The sequence below is a fragment of the Lutjanus erythropterus genome, chromosome 22 (assembly GCF_056507025.1).
Source record: "Lutjanus erythropterus isolate fLutEry1 chromosome 22, fLutEry1.hap2, whole genome shotgun sequence".
Classification (NCBI taxonomy): Eukaryota; Metazoa; Chordata; class Actinopteri; order Lutjaniformes; family Lutjanidae; genus Lutjanus; species Lutjanus erythropterus.
In genome coordinates this window covers 6,994,142-7,014,203 of record NC_139338.1, presented here as the reverse complement: position 1 = coordinate 7,014,203, position 20,062 = coordinate 6,994,142, and the positions used below count along the sequence as shown (strand labels likewise).

General features: G+C 40.4%; 1 protein-coding gene across 1 annotated transcript; it reads left to right on the top strand.

Moving 5' to 3' along the window:
* Nucleotides 1-2,581: 2,581 nt before the first annotated feature.
* Nucleotides 2,582-15,749, top strand: e2f7 (E2F transcription factor 7). Its single transcript, XM_084711257.1, has 13 exons — nucleotides 2,582-2,781; nucleotides 3,337-3,453; nucleotides 4,599-4,907; nucleotides 5,760-5,919; nucleotides 6,229-6,468; nucleotides 7,719-7,874; nucleotides 7,958-8,101; nucleotides 8,743-8,919; nucleotides 9,040-9,124; nucleotides 10,368-10,710; nucleotides 11,277-11,445; nucleotides 12,430-12,818; nucleotides 14,103-15,749. Exons 2-13 carry the CDS (start codon nucleotides 3,346-3,348, stop codon nucleotides 14,268-14,270), a joined length of 2,448 nt encoding a protein of 815 aa, XP_084567383.1. The 5' UTR covers nucleotides 2,582-2,781; nucleotides 3,337-3,345; the 3' UTR covers nucleotides 14,271-15,749.
* Nucleotides 15,750-20,062: the final 4,313 nt, after the last annotated feature.

The window sequence follows — 20,062 nt, the reverse complement described above, 5'->3', positions numbered from 1 at the left end:
TTTGCTGACCTGTCGGTATCAGTGATGTGACTGACTCAGAGTATTTAATAATCACTACATCTGCTGATCTATATTCACCTTCATCCAGCACTTTGCATGACGCACCAGCACACATACATGAAGCAAAACAGAAGGTGTTCATCAACACACAAGCACCCAGTCCATGCACCCTGAATATACTTCCAGACAGATGCATATTCAGACAGCTGTGGACACCATGGTCTTGTGACCTACCACTTTGCCTTTATTATTCAAATTTCAGCTGAGGGTGCAATGCAAAAGCAAGTATATCTGCAGCCTAACACTGAGGGTTCCATCTACAAGTGAAAGAGAGAAAGAGAGAAAAATGCTGTTGTAACTTGAAATTGTGTATAATGGAATAATGTGAAAAACATCTTGTCATAATAAACTTTTCCCATTCTAAGATTACTGATTAGTTATTTTCGGGCGTGGCAGCAATACCCTGCTCTACCAAGCAAACCAAGGTGACAAAGTGATTTTTTTCCTCTTGGATTGTTTAATTTGAAGGATTTTCACAAATGTGAAGGGGTGAAAGTGTAGCACAAAAGAAAAAGTAGAGTAAAAACAACTTCTTCACCTATCCTTTTAATCATCTTGTGACTCCTCAGATTTTTCTTGGGTTCCCTTTATGGGTCCCAGCACCCAGGCTGGAAAGCACACAGTCATAACAGTTTTATAACTATAACTTAACTTGCAGTAGAAAAGATGGGATCCACTTAATAATAGTCTGGTAGACTAATATATTGACTAATAGTTTTGGTAACTCATAACTATGGAATCCTCCTAAAATGCATCAGATTTACAAGTCAGTGTTTCCCTCCTTCTTTCCTGGCACAGATTTGAATAAAGTTTGGCGGCAGTTTTGTGTATTGGAGGTCTATTATGCAAGCAGTCGGGGTTGTCCTCAGACACCCAGTTTGCATACAGGGCGGGATCCTGTCTGCTCTCTCCTACCACAACTTTTCGCGCTGTGACCCAGGTGATATTAGCGCCACTCGCGTCGTCCCCCGCCTCCTCCCTCCCATCTGTCTGTTTCAGCCGCACAGCTAATTACAGCTAACCGCAGAGACAAACGCCTGGTGATTAGTTTCGAGGTATTAATAGCGGGTTTCTATGTGCAGGGCTTTACTACTTGACGCTGGTGTCACTGTGGGAAAAGGAGCAGAGGACAAGCCAAAAGTCTCAGCTGAACGTCAAAGATCGTTTTTTGAGAGGATGGGCCACTCGTTCGAAAAAAAAAAAAAAAAATCGACATACACAAAAATAGCGACATGAAATAAATGTTTTTTGTTTTTTCTTCTGTTTCAGAATACATTGTTTTGCTTGTACAAAAGTGAACGGGATTATCACTTTGATTATTAGTTCTATTTATATTTCCCAGCGGTGGAAAGTGACCAAGTATATTTACTCAAGTACTATACTTAAGTACAGGTAGCCTACTTGTCCTTTACTTGAGTATTTCCATTTTATACTCCATACTTCTACTCTACTACATTTTAGCAATGCATATTGTACTATTTACTCCACTACATGTAGGCCATATGATGAATTTAGTTACTAGTTACTCTACATATTGAAATTATAATACAAAATTGTATCAACAAATAAGGAATTATTATTATTATTATTAGTAGTAGTAGTAGTAGTAGCAGTAGTAGTAGTAGTAGTAGTAGGACAAAGTAATTAAAATTAGCCCTACCATTACTGTTGCCGATTTTTACTTTTGATGATTCAGTAGGCTACTTTGATGCCAAAACTTGCCTACTTTTACTTACAGTTTTGGATGCAGGACCTCTCCCTCTAACAGAGTATTTCTACACTGTAATGTCAGTACTTTTACTGGAATAAATTATCTGAATACTTCTTCCACCACTGGAATTTTCATACTGTATTGAAAAGGGATTGGGTCATTGATGAATAACAGGCAAAGTGGGCACAGGCCTGGGGTCAAAGGGTCAGGAGTTTCACCTGCAAAATAACTACAAAGACACAAAATTACCACAAAGAGATGTAAAACAACCACAGATAGAAAGTGACTCCAGAAGGAGGCAAATAACTGCAAAGAGTTGTAAAACAACTACCAAGAGACACAAAGTGACTACAGGGAGAGGCAAAACTTGGTCATTTTTTGTCTATTTCAGTCTGGGTGCCTTGTTCCTGTAGGAGGAGTACAAATTGTTCTTTCTCAGGTAACAGAAGTCATGAGTGGTCCTTGACAATAGCAATAGTTATAAATAAATTACCTACATCTGCTGACACAGTTTTCCCCATTTCTGTCGCTGTACCCAGAAATAGCTGCAGAGTGAGACCTCTTGCTTTTTTTTTTAAACTGCCCTCCCCTCGGGCTTGGACCGAGCGCGCCGGTTGCCCCGCCAACACAACTCCGGAGGCGTGGTCTCAATCCCCGCCCATTGGTAGAGGCTGAGGCGCGTACTCGGGCACGATGGCGCTGACTGGCTGGAGCTGAGTGACGAACCCGGTCACCCGGGCGCTGATTGGCTGGAGCGAGCCAGATGCCTGAGAGCGCCAGAAAACAAGCTTGAGCGGGTGATGCTGGAGTGTCGTCGGGACAGTGCTGAACTAACTGCTAACAGGACAGGAGTACAGAGAGGACTGGAGGAGGACTGCCCGCTTATTTTAAAAGAGGGAAATTAGCTGCTATGTCAGTGTGAAGAAACTCCGCGCTGACACGTCTGTAAACCCGGACTCTGAGCCACATTGGGATATTTCATTCATTCATTCATTCAAACACTGAACAAGGTGAGGAATGATGTTTTCCCTCCAGCGGTTTCCAACTCGCTGAGTTATGGTATGCTTAACAGCTGAGCTAGTAATGTTAGCTAAGTGGCTAATTATTACTAAATTAGCCTTTATGACTCAATAAATCACACTAATATATTGTCATTACATTTAAGATGCTCTGCTACACCTAAATAGGTGGACTATTTTGAGTAACTTGGTCCTTTACTGAGTTATAACGTTATATCCTATGCTGCTACGTAGAATTAACGTAATTAATTAACGTCATGTAATAATACATCCAGCCCTCAATATGCTTCATGAGCTGCACTTCAGCAGGTTTACGCTAATAAATCAAACTGTACGTATGGAAACTTGGTGAAGTTATAGCCGTTCGCTTGCTAAGAGCTAATTAACTTAGCTGATGTTCTTTGCGCCAAATTCAGCTGACCACTAGTCTGAGTTTTTCCTGTGCTGCCTGAACTTTCCTCAACTTCACCGATCACCCCGCTGAGATATTAGTCATTGATCTCTTTCTGATTATATGTGCACATTTTTGCTTCTTTTGGATCGCAGTTTTCCCAGATGGAAGTTCAATGTCTGGCACTGAAAGACCTCACAAGTCCAAGGAAAAGTTTGAGGGTGGATCCCGAGGAGGAGGAGGAGGAGGATGGGGGACAAAGTGAACAAAAGGTAAGGTGGTCTTGATCTTAGGTGTGGCAGGTTTGATATGTTGTGAGTAAAGGATGTCTGCAGAATCAGACTAATCACAGACAGATGTTTAGAGCTATGTGGTGTCATCATAAGAGTGTGATACAGTTATAAGATTTGAGCTAAGGTGGTTTTTGAATTTAAACAGCAAGATTTCCATGAGAGAAAGTGGGAAAGTAGTTTGTGTTTTGGGGAGAATGTCAAAAGAAAAGGCCTGTGAGTGTATACAAATCAGTGGATTTGCTTGGAAGTAGCTGATTTCTTATTTAAATACCACACCCAAATTCACCAGCATGTCTCAGATCTCTGTCCTAGTGTCAACATTTGATCTCTTAAATAAAACCATGTGATGGAGATCAAGGTTTAAACAGCAGCATCTTTAAAATGAAAGATTTCAACAGAGAGTGATGGTGTTAAATAATGTCCACAGTTTGTGCAAAGTCTTTAAAGTTTGGAAAATTTTAGATGGCGTGTTTTCAAGGTTGGGAATGTGCTTGAATTTGATTTGATATACATCTGAAAAATACTTGAGTATTTTGTAAGCCAAAAATCTTTTTGAAATGAAAGAATCCTCTCATCATATTTGTCTTTTATTGCTTGATATGTCCTCTGTTAATCTCTTATTCTGGAAATGAGCAAGCATTAAATAGTCCTGATCAAAACAAAGTCAAAAAGTTAGTTTGATCAGCTGGTAAAATAAACAAAGTGTCAGTATACAATGGTTGCTGTGGATATTAAGGAATTTGCAATTGCCTTTATGATAAAGGCCCTGAGAGTCTGGAAATTTTTGGTTTAGATACCTTGAAAAAGCTTGAAAAGTGCTTGTTTTTTTACTTTTAAAAAGCTGTACAAACCCCGAGTCACATTTTGCTCCAAAGTTGTCAGTTTTGAGTCCATGATATTCACCCAGTATAAGCAAATGTTTGAAACCACAAAGGCAGAATAAATAGGATTTGTCAGGATTTGCTCAAAGTCTCATTCCCAGGATGATGAAGTGCCCTGAGCCCCCCCAAAAAAGGCAAAATAATGAGACAATGATGAGAGGGATTATTTTTGTACAAGTCTATGCACAGTTCTTTGGGAAATCCTGCATATTTTACCTTTAACAAAAACTGTCTCCATCCCAGGAAAACATCTGCACAGAGAGGAGAAGATCCACGCCACTGAAATCTGCTGAGTCCGCCCTCCCTGTTTTGCTGATGGGCAGAAAAGGCGCCACCCCCGACCTGACCCACATCACTCCCATTAAACACACAACACTGGTCGAGCCCTGGACGCCCACGGCCAACCTGAAGATGCTGATCAGCGCCGCCAGCCCGGACATCCGGGACAGAGAGATGAAAAAGGTGCTCTTTAGACCCATAGAGAACGAGAAGGAGAAGCCAGCGAGTCCAGATGCTGTGGTGGAGGACACAGAGGTGGAAGACTCTTGTCAGGTATGTGTTAACACCCCTTCAAACAGGTTAAAAGCTAAGTACACTGGGAAAAAATCAGTTAGATTGCAGCTCTTGTTTATTATTTAAGTTAGGGAAACGCTCTCAAGGGAATCCATAATTTCCACAATCTTAAAAGTCCAGGGAGTAAACACTTTTCCTTCTCACTCACATTAGCAGCTGAACTCCCAAGATAGTGAGTTTTTAGAAGCACCAATAATTTCACTCAGTCATGCTCAACGGATGAAGCCATATTCTATATGAAATGGAAGCTGGAGCCTCAGTCGCCCTGAGCTTTTGCGATACGATTATTTGCTAAATCCAACATGTAAAGGTTTTTCCAGCCTTATTGGATAATATCTTTGTAGGGATTGCAGGATTTGATTCTTTTCTAAAATATTTGCCCTTGAAGACATGTTACAGAGAAGCAATTTAAGCCTCCAAGGCTCTGAACTGACATATGTGTTATTGTGTATGCTAGAGAGGCAGCACCAGAGTCCCCTCAGCCTGTGTAAAATTCTAAAACACAGGACTGATAGATGCTGGTTGTTTAACTATTTATGAGTTTTAGAGCTGCTGTGATTAATCAATTATTTATTGACTATTAAATTAATTGCCATCTCTTTTGATGATCATTTTGAGTCATTTTAAACATTTTCTGGTTTCTTTACTCCTTTATGACAGTAAACTAATAATAATAATTGGATTGTGGACAAAAGAAAACATTTGAGGGCGTAAATTGGGCTTTACTTTGTCCATACAACTATTCGATTACTCAAGAAAATAATCAAAAGATTAATCGATAATGAGAGTAGTCATTATTTGCAGCCCTAATGGCTTTGTCTTTCCATCCAGTTTGAAGCAGCTGAAGAAGAGGACGACGCTGACAAAAAGCCGAGCAGGAAGCAGAAGAGTCTGGGCCTGCTGTGCCAGAAGTTTCTGGCCCTCTACCCTGATTACCCACCGCCACACAGCCCCATCTGGATCTCACTGGACGAGGTGGCGACCAGCCTCGGTAAGAGCGAGTGATGAGAGCTGTCCCAGCAGCCACTGCCTGTGCTGTTAGTGTCAGCACCTCATGGGAGGGAGACAGAAATGGAAGCTGTTAGTGTCTGTTTCATGAGCATTATAAAGCTTTTACGCTATTGGACTTAGGGGCGGTTGCTATGGAGACCTCTTTTTCCATACAAACAGTGTATGAGCTACAATTTGGAGCAGGACACTTCAGTGTTTTGACCTTGATTCCTTTAAATTAAAACACTGGTCATTTGATGCGGTTTTATTCAAATGTGAGCATTAATTTTTCCTATTCTGAAATTGGCAGGGGTGGAGCGGCGGCGGATCTACGACATCGTCAACGTGCTGGAGTCTCTCATGATCGTGGGACGGATAGCCAAGAACAGCTACACCTGGTACGGCCGTCAGCGGCTGGAGGCCACGCTGGAGGAGCTGCAGAAGAGGGGCCGGCAGCAGGGCTACCACCTCCAGATGGAGCTGGCTGCAGAGGCCAGGGAGGCTGGACCGGGCCGCGAGGATGACGGAGCGGAGGGAGATGCCGGAAGCGGTAATGAACTGAGAGTTGAAGCACCTTTGCATGTCTTCTCCACTGGCTGCTCTGCTGGCGGCGATAAAGGAGCTGGAGGTTATTGTTGCACTTGCAGGGGAAGATCATCAGTTTAATGTCGCACATGTAAAAACTTAACTGTTGGCTCCATCTCTGGAGCAGCTGCCACCAAATTAAAACACCCACAGGAGCGGATACAAGCTTGGTTTCCATAGAGATCCCTACCTCCTCACACATGCTATTCATGAGGAGGGTGTGTGTGTGTGTGTGTGTCGACTTGTCAGTTTGGCTGGATAATAATAGCAATCATGACAAAGAGGTTGTTTACAAAGGTGCAGCTCGGTGACAGGTTTGGATGTCCATTAAGTAGTTAATGTGTGCTGCTATTGTTATGGCTGCATGAATGTGATAACCTCAGGCGACATGACAGGACACATCAAGTCACAATGTCATGATGACAGCAAACACCTACAGCTGAAAGGGTGTCGTAAAGACATCAGCTGCACATTTATGCCTTCATAATCTCATCTTTATAGTCAGAGTTCTTTTCTCTTTAACAAGCTGGAAACTTTTCGGTAATACTCTCTGTGACACTCATGTCTTAAATGCATTATAAACATACATTGTAAAGTGCTCGCAGCACCTTGTAATTATAGCTAAAAGGCTTCAAAGCGTGCCCCTTTCCTTCTGTGACGTCTGTGAGACCATATGATCACTTGGAGTAACTTATTCACATTATAATACATTATACAAGTGATTATAATGCACTATAAAATGATGATACTGTATTACAACTATGAGAATTTTAATACACTATGATCCTGAATGAGTGTTGATGGTTACCGTTACTGCAAGTGTGGTTTTAGAGAATTTTGGAGTGCAGATTTGATGTGTTTATTCTCTGAATTTAAGGGTTTTGTTTTCCCCTGTAGTAGTGGTTGAGCTTGAACCTCCATCATTTTGATTCTTGATGATGCCTTATTTGCCTAAGCTCTTTATAGTCATCTAACCAGGAGGAGTGGACGTCTGTGGGACCATGATTATGTTGTTTGATTCTGTACACACACAACAACTGTGGGGAAAAAAGGAAAAACAGCAAAACTCTCCAATACTTTATCTCTGAATTATCTCTTTAACCAAATAATACACATTTAGGCTATTCTATGTTTTCTCCTTTTGATAACTAATGTAATATTTTTCAGTTCTGTTTACTGAGTCTGACATGCTTTAAATTTCTCTGTTATGTGCAGCTGGTGGCAACAGGAAAGACAAATCTCTGCGAATCATGAGCCAGAAGTTCGTCATGCTGTTTCTGGTGTCCAAAACTCAGGCTGTCACTCTGGACGCAGCGGCAAAGATCCTCATCGAGGAAAGTCAAGACTCATCGAGCCACAGCAAGTATAAAAGTAAGACAGGATTTGTATCAGAGGACTTCTTTTTTCTGTTTCTTCTATTATATCGAAACTAAACATCATCCCTGTATCTGCAGCTAAGGTGCGGAGACTGTACGACATTGCGAATGTGCTGACCAGCCTGGGCCTCATCAAGAAGGTCCACGTCCGTGAGGAGAGAGGCAGGAAGCCGGCCTTCAAGTGGCTCGGCCCTGTTGAATTCAACAACTCTGGAAATGCTGGTAAGAGTTAAAGATGAGCTACAGTAAAGTAACTCTCAAACTGTGAAGACACTCCTGTATGATAGTCAGTTTCATCCAATGAGGAGAAAAAAAAGATCCCGGAAGTCAAAATGATGAGAAACTTTCTCAAAATAACAACTTAGTATCATTAGTATCATTATTTTGAGATGCTAAGCCATTATTCTGAAAACCTTTCTCATTATTTTGAGATCCTGAGTTATTTTGATATACTACACTATTATTTTGAAAACCTTTTTCATTATTTTGAGATACAGAGCCATTATTTTGAAAACATTTCTCCTTATTTTGAGATACTGAGTCATTATTTTAAGATAAAAAGCCATTGTTTTGAGAACATTTCACATTATTTTAAGATACCAAGCAATTATTTAGAAAACTTGTCAGTGTTTTGAGATGCAAGGCCATTATTTTGAAAACCTCTAATTATTTTGACATAATAACTTTGGTAGAAATGAGCGTCCATACTGCTGAACCCCAGCTATCAAAGATGCATCACTGTCACCTGTATGGTGTAAAAGCGTCTACCAAATGACAGATTTACTGCCAGTAACTGTATTTGTCATTATTGTTTATTGCTGGCGCACTAACTCTGTCCTCATCCATCTTACTATCATCTGTAGGAAATACTGTGAACATCGCGGCTGTCAATCCACTTGCGGCCGCACAGCCAATGGCAGAGCATGAGCTCAGAAAAGCCAAGATGGCACGCCACGCCTCGTTCAACATCACGCCGACCTCTGTGGCCGTCCAGCGGCAGGTCAGCTCTGCGCCCAGCAGTCCACGAAGAGAACTTGCTGGTAAGGGACCCTTCGTATTTTTTTGAATTCTGCCACTGTTTCATCAAACAGAGCAGTTTACCACAGCAGAACGTTTTTATATTCTTGTTTGATCGATTGTTTTCTTTCCTCACGCCGCAGGTCTGCCAAACCAGCCCCTGGATTATTCCAGAAGGACTCCAAGCAACAGTGCAGTGTGTCGACTGCAGTTTGGAAACAGCACTGAGTAAGTTAATACTAACACACACAGATACTTAACCTGTCTGTTATCACCTCTGCACTTTCTTGGTTTAGATTTATCTGCAGTCGTCCTCCACAGATTTACCGCCAGACTATTTATTACACACAGAGGCTGTTTTTACAAACCCTTGCCAGAACAGTCGATCAGTATTATTATAGAGAATCAGTATCAGCAGCATGTAACAAGGGTGAACAGTCCACTAGCTAGATTAGACTAGAATGTAGATCAATTAAAAGAGAAACTCTTCTTTTAAAGATTAACTGAAGCTACACAGTTACATCCAAATATAAAATGGCATCAAAAGCTACTAACAATATTATGTAATGTACAAAATTATATTATAAGATGCCAAGACTTCCCACTCCCTGACAAGGTTTTTAATCTCAGTCTCATACATAATATTTCACACTCGCTGCCAGTATTTGCATTGGCACATGTGTTTAGCTTTAGGCTACATGTAACATGAGCAGGCTGCTTTGGATATGAATAGTTTTTGTCTCTTATGAATGTATGTGTTGGCTCCATGGATACAGTCCACAGTAGTTCATGTTATTTCTATGCTTGTTGGCCAAACCACAGCTGCCTCAGGACTGTGGCTGTTAAGTGTTTTTGGAGGAAAAGAGATAATGGGACGTAGGAGAGTGTGTTGAAAGGAGATATTTTAGACATGATGCTGGGTAAAAAAACGCACCGGAGGCAGCGGCAGCCCACGGGATAGGAGTCGGAGGTTCATAGCCAGGGGGAGGGGTGGCCAATTAGAAGTCAGCAGTACATTACAGTGAGAAAGATCAGAGCCCCTTTTCTACCACAGGAAGAACTTTTCCAGGGGTTCATGAACCATATTGCGTTGCCAGTTCAGTGAGTTCACTCAGTGTTGAAAGTCTTTGGAAACTGTTCAATTTTCAACAATCAATTAATCAATTGTTGATTAATAGTTAATCGTGACCCAAGCCCAGACTAAAAATGACTAAAATGACCCGATTCAACCAACAGAAAAAAGTAACACAGCTATTGGCTGAAACCTGCAGGGCTAAATCAGGTTCAAGCACAGAATTAAAGCTTTAAAGGATGAATGATTAATAATGATTAATCTAAGGGCACATTTTTGATTGATATAACATGCTTTGATTTTATTTATTTACATGTGAATTTGAGTTTGAAGTAAAAAAAAAAATTAATGAAGAAATAAACAAAACTAACTTCTTGCTACTTTCTGGTTTCCCTGCAGTAACCGTCCCAGCGCAGCACCGCAAACCCCCACCCACCAGAGCAGCAGTCCGCTGCCTCCGTCCTCCACCCATCCCACCCTGCTGGCAACCTCCCACCACCCAGAGCACCTCTTCACGCCCTCCCCCTCTCCCCACTGCTTGGCCTACCTGCCCAGCCTGTCGCAGCCCTCGGTGGTCATGCTGTACAGGGCGCAGGAAAAACCAGAGAAAGCGGCTGAAGGTCAGAGATCGCCCAGGACTGCAGAGTCTGAGGAGGGGAGGAAGAGAAGGAGGGAAGGAAGTGAAGAGGAGGAGACAGTGGTGAAAAAGAAGGGAACATCTGGGTCAGAGGAATGTGACAAAGTGAGGAGGTGTTTTTGTTTAAAATAAATGTGATTAGTGTCATTTTCTTTAAGATTGACTGGCAACAACATAATTATTTTTCTTCAGTGCAGTAATATGATTATGTCTTTTTTTTGTGCGGTTTTGCTCCACAATCACAAGATCCTGTTAGTCATTCTGCAAAACCTGAAACACTACACACTGGCTGATGAGGATAACTCATCCTTGGTGTAATTAAAGACTTATCATGTTAGAGATGTATAGGATATTTAATGAGTGGAAAAACCCGAGCGATTAGTCAGGCCACACACAATCCCGGTAATTGAAAGAAGTCCCATTTTTCATGCTAAGATTTTAGAAAGGTAGATTAAGAGAGGAGAAAATTACTTGGCAGAAGTTAACTCCACTGTTAATCACTGCGGCGGTTTTAGTCCCGAGCCATAAATTGTTGCACATTATGATATAAAGTGTTCTTTCAAAATGGATTGTAGGGGTTCATCTCTTCTGAGAAAGTGTCCTTCCACAATAAATGTCACAAGGGCCGGGTTAATTTATTTATTCCCAGTGTTTGTTTTTTTACCCTCCAGATGAGATCTGAAGCTCACAGGGAAGCAGCACAAACGGCTACCAGCAGCAGGGCGTCCCCCAGTCGCCCAGCGGCAGGCCTCTCCAGAGAGCAGGACGAGAGTCTGGGTGGCAGCAGCAGCACTGAGCCCACCCAGCCATCACACTACCTCTACGTGCCCAACAACGCAGGTAGATACACAGCTTACGCAAGGATATCTGAGCTGTTAGCTCCGCTCAAGAAGTATGTTTTTGCGCAATCGCATTTAGCAGTGGTGTCGACTCCAAGGTCCACGTCTGATTTTTATTCAAGGTCAGAGGTCCGGAGCTATCAAAGTTCATTTCAAAACAGAAAATGTTACGTTTTGTATTCATAACACGAGGTATGGTCCGCAGGCAGACCTTGATCTGGCATAATGCTGTATGTAGAACCGAATAATCTGCAGAATCTGATGTTTGGGCATAAATGGATAACAGTGTTTGTTTCTGCGTTTGTCAAATGATGGAAGCCTCTAATGGATTCAGCAGGGAATGTAAGTTTAATTCAACCAAGTGTTAAATAAGACTCACATTTCCTACTGAAGGCAACATTCTCAGGGGATTTATAAGATTTCTTTCCTCAAAATATGGAATATTTCAGATATTATCAAGATTTTAAGTATGGAAAACACATATCCAAAAGTTCAAAAAATACTCATCAACTATCGCAATAAAGTAGAAAACTAATTTGTCAAACAGGATGGAATAGGTAAAGATTAAAAAATGATTGATTAAAGTAAATAGTCACTTAAAATGCATTTAGATGAGAACAAAGCAATGACAATGACCTCAAACATAAAGTGATGAGCTTTTTGGTAGAACAGACCACATGATTTTTGCAAATTAGATCCCAGCTACATTTGGAGATGGTTTGAAATGCAGTCGCAATTGGTTTTCCACAGCGTCTCAGTCCAGATGCTCTGGCCGTTAAAATGAGGTTTCAAAGTGTCTTTTGCGTCACAACACACAATGTCAACTCCAGCCTGAAGTGAGCTGAATCCATGTTGCTACCTGCCTCTACAGCCACTAGGTTTGTCTGGTGTGATTGAGTTGTGCGCCACGACTTGAAAGATGGATCTCCATTTCTCACGCTGAAGAAAACGTTTTAAAATATTTCTATTGATCTTACTTCTCCAGGTTTGAACAGCCTCAACTTCCTCCTCTCTGCCGGCCAGTCCCCAGCTGGTCTAGCACTTCCCCCCAGCAGTGTTCCCACCCTGGCGCTGCCCTACGTCCTGCTCCCCTCTACAGCCCTCTCCCACTACCCCCTGGTGGCCGGCGGTCTACCACAGCAGGGCTCTGACGCCCACAACAAGCTGAGCTTCAGCCTGCCTGTCATGTCACCTGCCCACTTTATGGTCGGGGCGGCGCCTTACGGCCTGGCAACAGCATCCGAGATCAGCAGGTCACCTGTCCCATCGCCGTCCACTCCGGAACAGAGCAGGCTGTATGGGTCGGCGGCAGGCACGCCACACTCTCCCTCTGGACCACATCAGACCATCAGCATCAACACACCAGAACCACTGGTAAGACAAGCCATCTACACACACTCACAGATCTCTGCTCTAAAATGTATTAACTTGGACATAATTTGCCTTCATAACGATGTGTGACCTTTCTGCTATCAGGCGAAATGCCACAACACAGCTGGACATGAGAGAAAGTGCAGCATCTGTTTTGTGGAAGATTTCCTCTCGTTTACTCATTAAGACACTTTCTGTGTGTCTCAGCGGTTCAAGCTGATTAATCTCCAAATTGTTAAATAGGGATTAATGGTTTTGTCTTCAAGGCCCGGCACAGTCTCCTCAAACAGAGACACATTTAGACAACCTGCTGAGGAGCTGGCTGGAAAATGAATGCAGCATCACAGACAACGTGATGAGTCAATGACTGCGCTGTACTGAGGCATAAATCATGAAAAGGTCCCACAAGTTCTCTCTCAAGTTAGAGTGTAAAGTCAACACTAGAACACTTTGTAACTAAATCAACCAGTCAGATTGGCTGCAGTACAGTTATTTGGCGTATAACCTAACAAGTTCAGACAAAAAGTGTCCAATCAATAATCAAAGATGGTCCCATCATCATGTTACTGTGCCAAGTCACTTTCTGGATAGCATGAGCAACTTGTCATCATAGCACAATGTAGTAAACTAGATTGACACTGAACTATTGTTTCCTCTTATTTATTTATTTTTTCCACAAATTATATTTTTTTAAAACTGCACACTAGATCCTGGCAGAGCTGGAACAAATATTTAATTGGTAAATAATTGTTTTTGCCTATTAGTAGAGTTCTACATCCTTATCATGCTTTTGACTAAATGATTCAGAAAAGATGAAGAAAATAGTACTGGCAAGTGGTTATGATTAAAGTGACAAAATATATGATTTTAGTGATTTTAGCTGCTGTTAAAGAGAGTTAATACTTTTTTTTTTTTTTTTGCAAAGTAGAGCTGCAACAATTAATCGATTAGTCGATTAATAAAGAATGTTGCCAACTATTTTGATGATTAATGGTTTCAGTAATTTTTCAAGCAAAGATGTCAAAACATTTGCTGGTTTCAGCTTCTTTCACAATTTGTCTGACATTTTCTGATTAAAGGAGTAATCAATCTGTCATGAAAATAATCTGCAGATTAATCAGTGATGTAAATAATCATCAGCTGCAGCCCTAATTTACAAGAAACCCAGTTCACACCTTGAGTCCTTGAATGCACCTCCAAAGAAACTTTTGAAGATGCTCTCCTTAATCTTTAAAGTACATGATGTAAATGTTCTCCCTTCTTACGTCACTCTCTTTACCTTCACAGACTCCACATACTCCAAAGGAAACCACGCCAACTGCTTCTAAGGCTTTCTTCCAGACCCCAGGCACGCTGGGAAGTGTAGTCAGCGCTGTGCCAGCTGCCCGAAAAAGAGGCTCGGCGCAGAGGAGGCTTGACGTGGGCCACCCTCCGACCAGTTACACACAGGAATAGCTGGCTCTTTTAACACTCAGGTGTTGAACCTAAAAGTGAAGAATATTGGTGCTTTGTTAGTTTTTTTTAAAATTAATAAATCAAGAGTTTCCTTCCAAAATGAAAGAATATAATTTTCAGCAAAGACTTGTTTAACTCTTTTTGTCTTTTTTTTTTTTTTTTTTTTTTACCAAATGGTATGCATCTCATTTTGAAATGAAACTCTCTTATTGGTCGTTACATTAACAGTTCAAATGTGCCTCATGGTTCAAGTTATAGGACACAAGATTTCAGAGTGAATGAGTGAAGCAGTATTGCCAATGTGACAGTGCCCCCCTGTGGTGGGAGTCGGCCACTGACTGTATTTTGTATTCCAGCCTTAATTTTCCCTCCCAGACTTGATAAAGCTACCTAATCCCCCAACACTTATGTACCATAGCCCAATCTCTATTTATATTTTAGATAATATATGTTGATTACAGGGACTGTAATGGAACATTAACTTTTTTTTTTTTTTTTTTGAGCACTAAGAATTTGACAAATGTATGTATAATATTGAAGCAACTGTCTTTAGTTTCCCCTTAGGTGTTGTTACATTATCAAGGTATAATAGGAAATCTATTAGCTGCTGATCACTAGTTCACGTTGATGGTAGCAGACAATCTTCTCTTGGCTCATTTCAGACATCACTGTGAGGAGAAAAAATCACTAAAGCCTTAAATGTTTACAGCCAGCCGAGTATCTCAAGGAACCGTTCTTCAGAAGGACAGATGTTACTGGTGCTGTGTATGTTTTCACTGAGCGTCTGCAACCATAGTGCTTAATGGTTAAACACCGAACCCTTTAGCTCTGTTAGCGACAACTGAAGGATAATGTGACGATGCTCTCAGGTACTTGAATACTTGTGACTTTACTAAGAAGTGGATATTGGAGAGATATCAGAGTACTGTAAAGATTTTTATCCTTAATTTATCCGAGGAGAGGAGACTGAGCTTTTTTAGCATCACTGTGCCGCATTCATACAGTGCAGAGACTCCCAGTGTGACCAGTCTGCTGGTGCAAAGTCGAGGGTCGAGTGCCTTACTTAAAGGCACCTTGCTGAGAGAAGAGAGCTGTCGGATTTTTCTCAGGTCACAAAGCCCACTGACTCGCCTCCAGACATCCCAGCAGGAACATTGGTGCTATGTACAAGAAAGAGCTCAGCGACGTCACACCAAAGGGTGCACAGATAAATTCACTCTCACTCAGTGGATGTGTATTCATTAATGTACAGTTTGATGTCAGTAATTATTTTTGTACATTGTATTCATAGCGTCGATCATACTTTCACCTGCAGAATGTTCAGTGCTGCTTTACCGTTTTTAAAATAATGATTATTGCACTGCTAGTTGTTGTAGTTGTGTCTGCAAATTCAGAGCTGTTCCTTCAATGTAGCTCTGCTCTCTGTAGTTCTCTTCTGTATGACTTTCACAAACTTTAATTAAAAATGTCCGACGCTGATCGCCTTTGTCATCTGTGCTTTAATTTGAAGGACTTTGTAATTATTTACGTTGCTTTACAATGATACTCGATACTATTGTTAGTCACTCGGCACACACAATAGGATATTTTTTATTTTTTAAATTTACAATATGCACACAGTGCTGGTAAAGAAAAAGTCACTGAATGCTGGTTTTGCTGCAATAAAGACAGAAGTGAGATCTGGAATGATTTTTTTTTAAATATGTTCAGCACTGTCCATGCTATAATGAACATAGATCATTTTAAACGTATTGATACTTTCAACAACCTTATTTTGAATATATTTTTCACTGAAGGTTTACTAAAATGTGTTGACCTCCCCTAATTTAAAAAAATACAGCTGGTAGGGAAAAAAAACCCCAGCAAAATATGACCATTTGCATGGTAATATCAATCTTTTACTATATGAATTATTAATAGTGCAAATAAAAATTACATTTTTGGTTCTAAACTAACGAGATCAATTTCTTTTTCAGTTTTTTTCTCAAGATCAGCAGAGATCACAATCAACAGGATTGGTTGGTCAGTCTGTCTACTAATGATCCCATTTTGCTTCAGTAAAAATGATTGAAGTGAGATGAACAGACTAAAATAATTATTAGATAAAACTAAACTCAAAAGTTTTCCATTGGAAACAATATACAGTTTAAAAAAGGTAATATAACAATACTCATGACAAAGTTTAAAATTGTAGTATCGTATCAGGACTTAAAAGCACAATATGTAATTTCTGCTGTTAGGGGCTTTAACATTAAACAACAACCAAAGACAGTTTGATGACATCATGAAGTAGTGTGGGATCATGGGAGCTGCCTTCATTGTCATTCACAACCATCGCTGCCTGAAAATCTATCTAATGCGACTCCCCGCTGAGCAAAGGTGCATCCAAAAGACGTCTTTTGAACATCTTGTTACAACCTTGAAAAGACGTCCCCTGAGGAACCGGAATTTAAGTTTTAATGATGTCTCCTGAATGTCCAGTGTTGCCCACAGAAATGTGAGCCCTAATTTAGCAGATAAAACTCACACTCTCTATCCAATAACAACTCTATGTTGCCAATCAGCTATGAAATAATTAAAATGTATTTGTTTAATCACAAATAAAAAATATTTCTTTAATCACGTGACAATTTCCTGCACCTTCACAGACGTCCAAAAATTTCCTAGCTAGATATTCAAGTCTATGTCCAAGATGGTCCGTGGTCAAGATGTCCAGATACTGAACCTGATTTGCACAGGTTCATTATCTGGTTTTCTTCATGCTGACTTTAGTAACATTCGACAACTTCCTTCCTCACTCTGTCACTCTGGGTTCAAGCATGGTTGAATGTTTGGGATAAAGCAAGTGCACAATTCCACAAAATATAACAGTTCTAGTCATTTTTAGACACTGAAATGCAGAAATGCACGTTCAAGTATTGTGATTATATCGTATCGGGGGCCTCTGGTGATTCCCGCCCATATTAATTAAGCAGTTTTTCTTTACGGTGGAAATAAATCCACTAAGATGGCAGTCCAAATGTTGACAGATTTACAGATGGTCCCAGTTTACCGATTTATAAATGTACAGATGCCACCAGTAATTCAGAGTCCAATTGAGAGTGGCCCAGCAGATGGAAGGAAGCCATGCTAATGTGGTCAGATGCCACACTTCCTGTTGCTGCAACTCTGCAGCGTTGTACACACCGAACGCTCAAACGTAAGATGGAGCTGAAGATCTGGGTGAAGCCATTATGACATAAAAGAAAAAGATTCACTGCTCAAATGTCAGAGAAAAAGCAGAAAGGCGGTGAAACTTACAAATGACACATGCAGCGCCTGCACCGGTGCACTGAGGTTATATTCTTAATGATAAAGAATAAAATTCCATCGGGGAGAAACACATTCAACCCATCAAGCGTGATCAGGGTCAGATCAGGCTGATTGAGCCGCACTTAAAAACACACACACCATCTGTCCGAGGGCATCAACATCTAATCAAATCTTTTATATCAGCACTAAAAGTGAGCAGAGGGAGCTGCCTGCTATAGATGTGTTTGGGCCCTGTGAGACATTTATGACACTAAACCTCAGCAGATGGGACAATTAACTTTATATAGATACACAGTATAGCCAAGTGTCTGCTGTGGCCAAAAAAAAAAAAAATAACACTGCAATGAAAATGCTCTTCCAGAGGCAAAACACAGTAATTAGTTTAAATATACAACACTACCACTGGCATTACTACCACACAGATTACTACTACCATTTCTACAAGTACAACAAACGATTATTGCTACTACAATAGATCAGTCACTCCAGGATTCTGTGGACTGTTTTTTGGGTTTGTTGCAGCCCAAAATGCCTGATTTCACAGCAGCTTTTCTTAAATAAAATGCAGTGCATGTTGCAATGTTTTTAGGCAAAATTGCAAAAGAAAGTTTAATTTTTTTTTTTGCCAGTCCGTTCTGAGTGTTCTCAGTAACTTTACTTCAGGATTACAAAAACAAACAAATAATCCTTTATTTTTTCCAGATGAACAAGTACATCTGGAGGGTATTCCACAGAGAAACTACACTTTTTGGAGCTCAGACTCAGTCATCACAGCACAAATTATGATATAAAGTACCCAGATTGTTGGTAAATGTCAGTAACAATGACAAATGTGTTCTTTTCAGTACCCGTCATAAATTTAAAAAAATATATATAATTGCAAAGAAACTGTGAACAATAAAACAAAACAGTGAGTTGGTTCATTGAGACGTACATGTATGATGTTTGTGTGGGGGACTACAGTGATTGGTGGAAACTCGCAGGAAGCAACCACAATTGATCAAATTTTCAGAAAAGCTGCGGGGTTTGGACAAAATTGTCAGGTCAAAAAACTCACAGGGGTTGTGGTTGAATGCATGAATTGTTGTGAGGGACTGATAGATGAATACTATTCCTCCAAGTTTTATAAAGCCCAGACATGAACACCGCAACACCACACACACACAGTTCAGACAGTGAGCGTGTGAATGTGGCACCAAGTGAAGGATCTACAGTGAAGGTTTAGGCTAAAAACATGGTGTGAATGATGTCTTTAGAGTGAACTTAGCATGTCGGGGCTTTTTGAGACTTCATAAGTTTTCTCCTTTTTTTGGTTGTTTTTACATTTGAAATCTGGTCACCATTCACTGAAATCATTTGGGAGATTTTCCTGTGAAACTCCAGCAGTGTTTTGTGTATTAAAAAAATAAACCTGACCTGTCTGAAGTTCTTGCACAATCCAGAGATTCACAACTGAAATACATGTAATTTTGTGAACCCACTATCTTTTAATCCATCCCATTATTATTTTACACGAGCATGCACCTTTGTTTTCCCTCTAACATTTTATTTTTGGTGCAAAACGCTCCATTCATTTCCGTTTATTTAGCCGTAGCTCCACTTTTGGATTTCCTCACCTAAAGCCTCGGTGTCCATACACGGGAAATTGGAGCTGCAGCTCTACCTGCTTCAGTCTGTTTCCATTTTTCATTATTGGTTCAGGGTTTCCAGAAATTCTTTATGAATTACACTGTGTGTGCTGCCAGATTTGTCTTTAAACAAAGAGCTCTTATTGAAGTGAATATTACTAATGCTCATGAATAACACTAGAACTGCCTATGATTTGATATCAGTCTTTCATTTCACTGTGGGTAATTTGAGCCCACTAATAACTGAAGAAACACCTCAGACACATATAAGCTTCAGCTCACAGACAGATGACTGGATAATGTCCTCAAGCCTTTAATGTAAAGGAGAAGAATTCATACTCCCTTTAATATTACCAAGTCAGTCCAGGGTTGGTCTTTAAAATTGAACTGAATAAATATTTAAAAATATATGAAGCAATTTATGAGGAGTAGGAAACGTGTTTTGCTGAGTGAGACCAGTAAGACACATTTATCATGCAGCTTACTCATGTAAGAGCCAAGTCTCAGAGTAAACTTTAAAGGTCCAGTGTGTAGGATGTAGGGGGATTTATTGAAATGGAGTGTAATATTCATGAAAAAACCCAACTCTAGTTCTGAAATCTGTGTCTCTGAAGCTGCATGCTGCTCTTTAGCCCTTCTCCAGTAACTCCCTACTTCGGCAAAACATATGGAAATGAATTAAAGCTATTTCTTTCCATTTTAATTTTCATTTATCATAGTCATACATCTATGAAAAAGTTGAGACAACGCAATATTTCAAAACAACATAGATGCCATAGATTTTTGAGTTTTGAGGTCAACTCAAACTTCTAAGTTTTGAAAAAGTTTGACCAACTACTAATCTTTAGTTGA

What these genes read in the sequence shown, in the direction of transcription:
- e2f7 (XM_084711257.1), top strand. Translation starts at nt 3,346, where the DNA reads ATGGAAGTTCAATGTCTGGCACTGAAAGACCTCACAAGTCCAAGGAAA. An exon ending in CGAGGTGGCGACCAGCCTCG is followed by an intron (nt 5,920 to 6,228) that starts GTAAGAGCGAGT and finishes TGAAATTGGCAG; the next exon opens with GGGTGGAGCGGCGGCGGATC. An exon ending in CAACAACTCTGGAAATGCTG is followed by an intron (nt 8,102 to 8,742) that starts GTAAGAGTTAAA and finishes TATCATCTGTAG; the next exon opens with GAAATACTGTGAACATCGCG.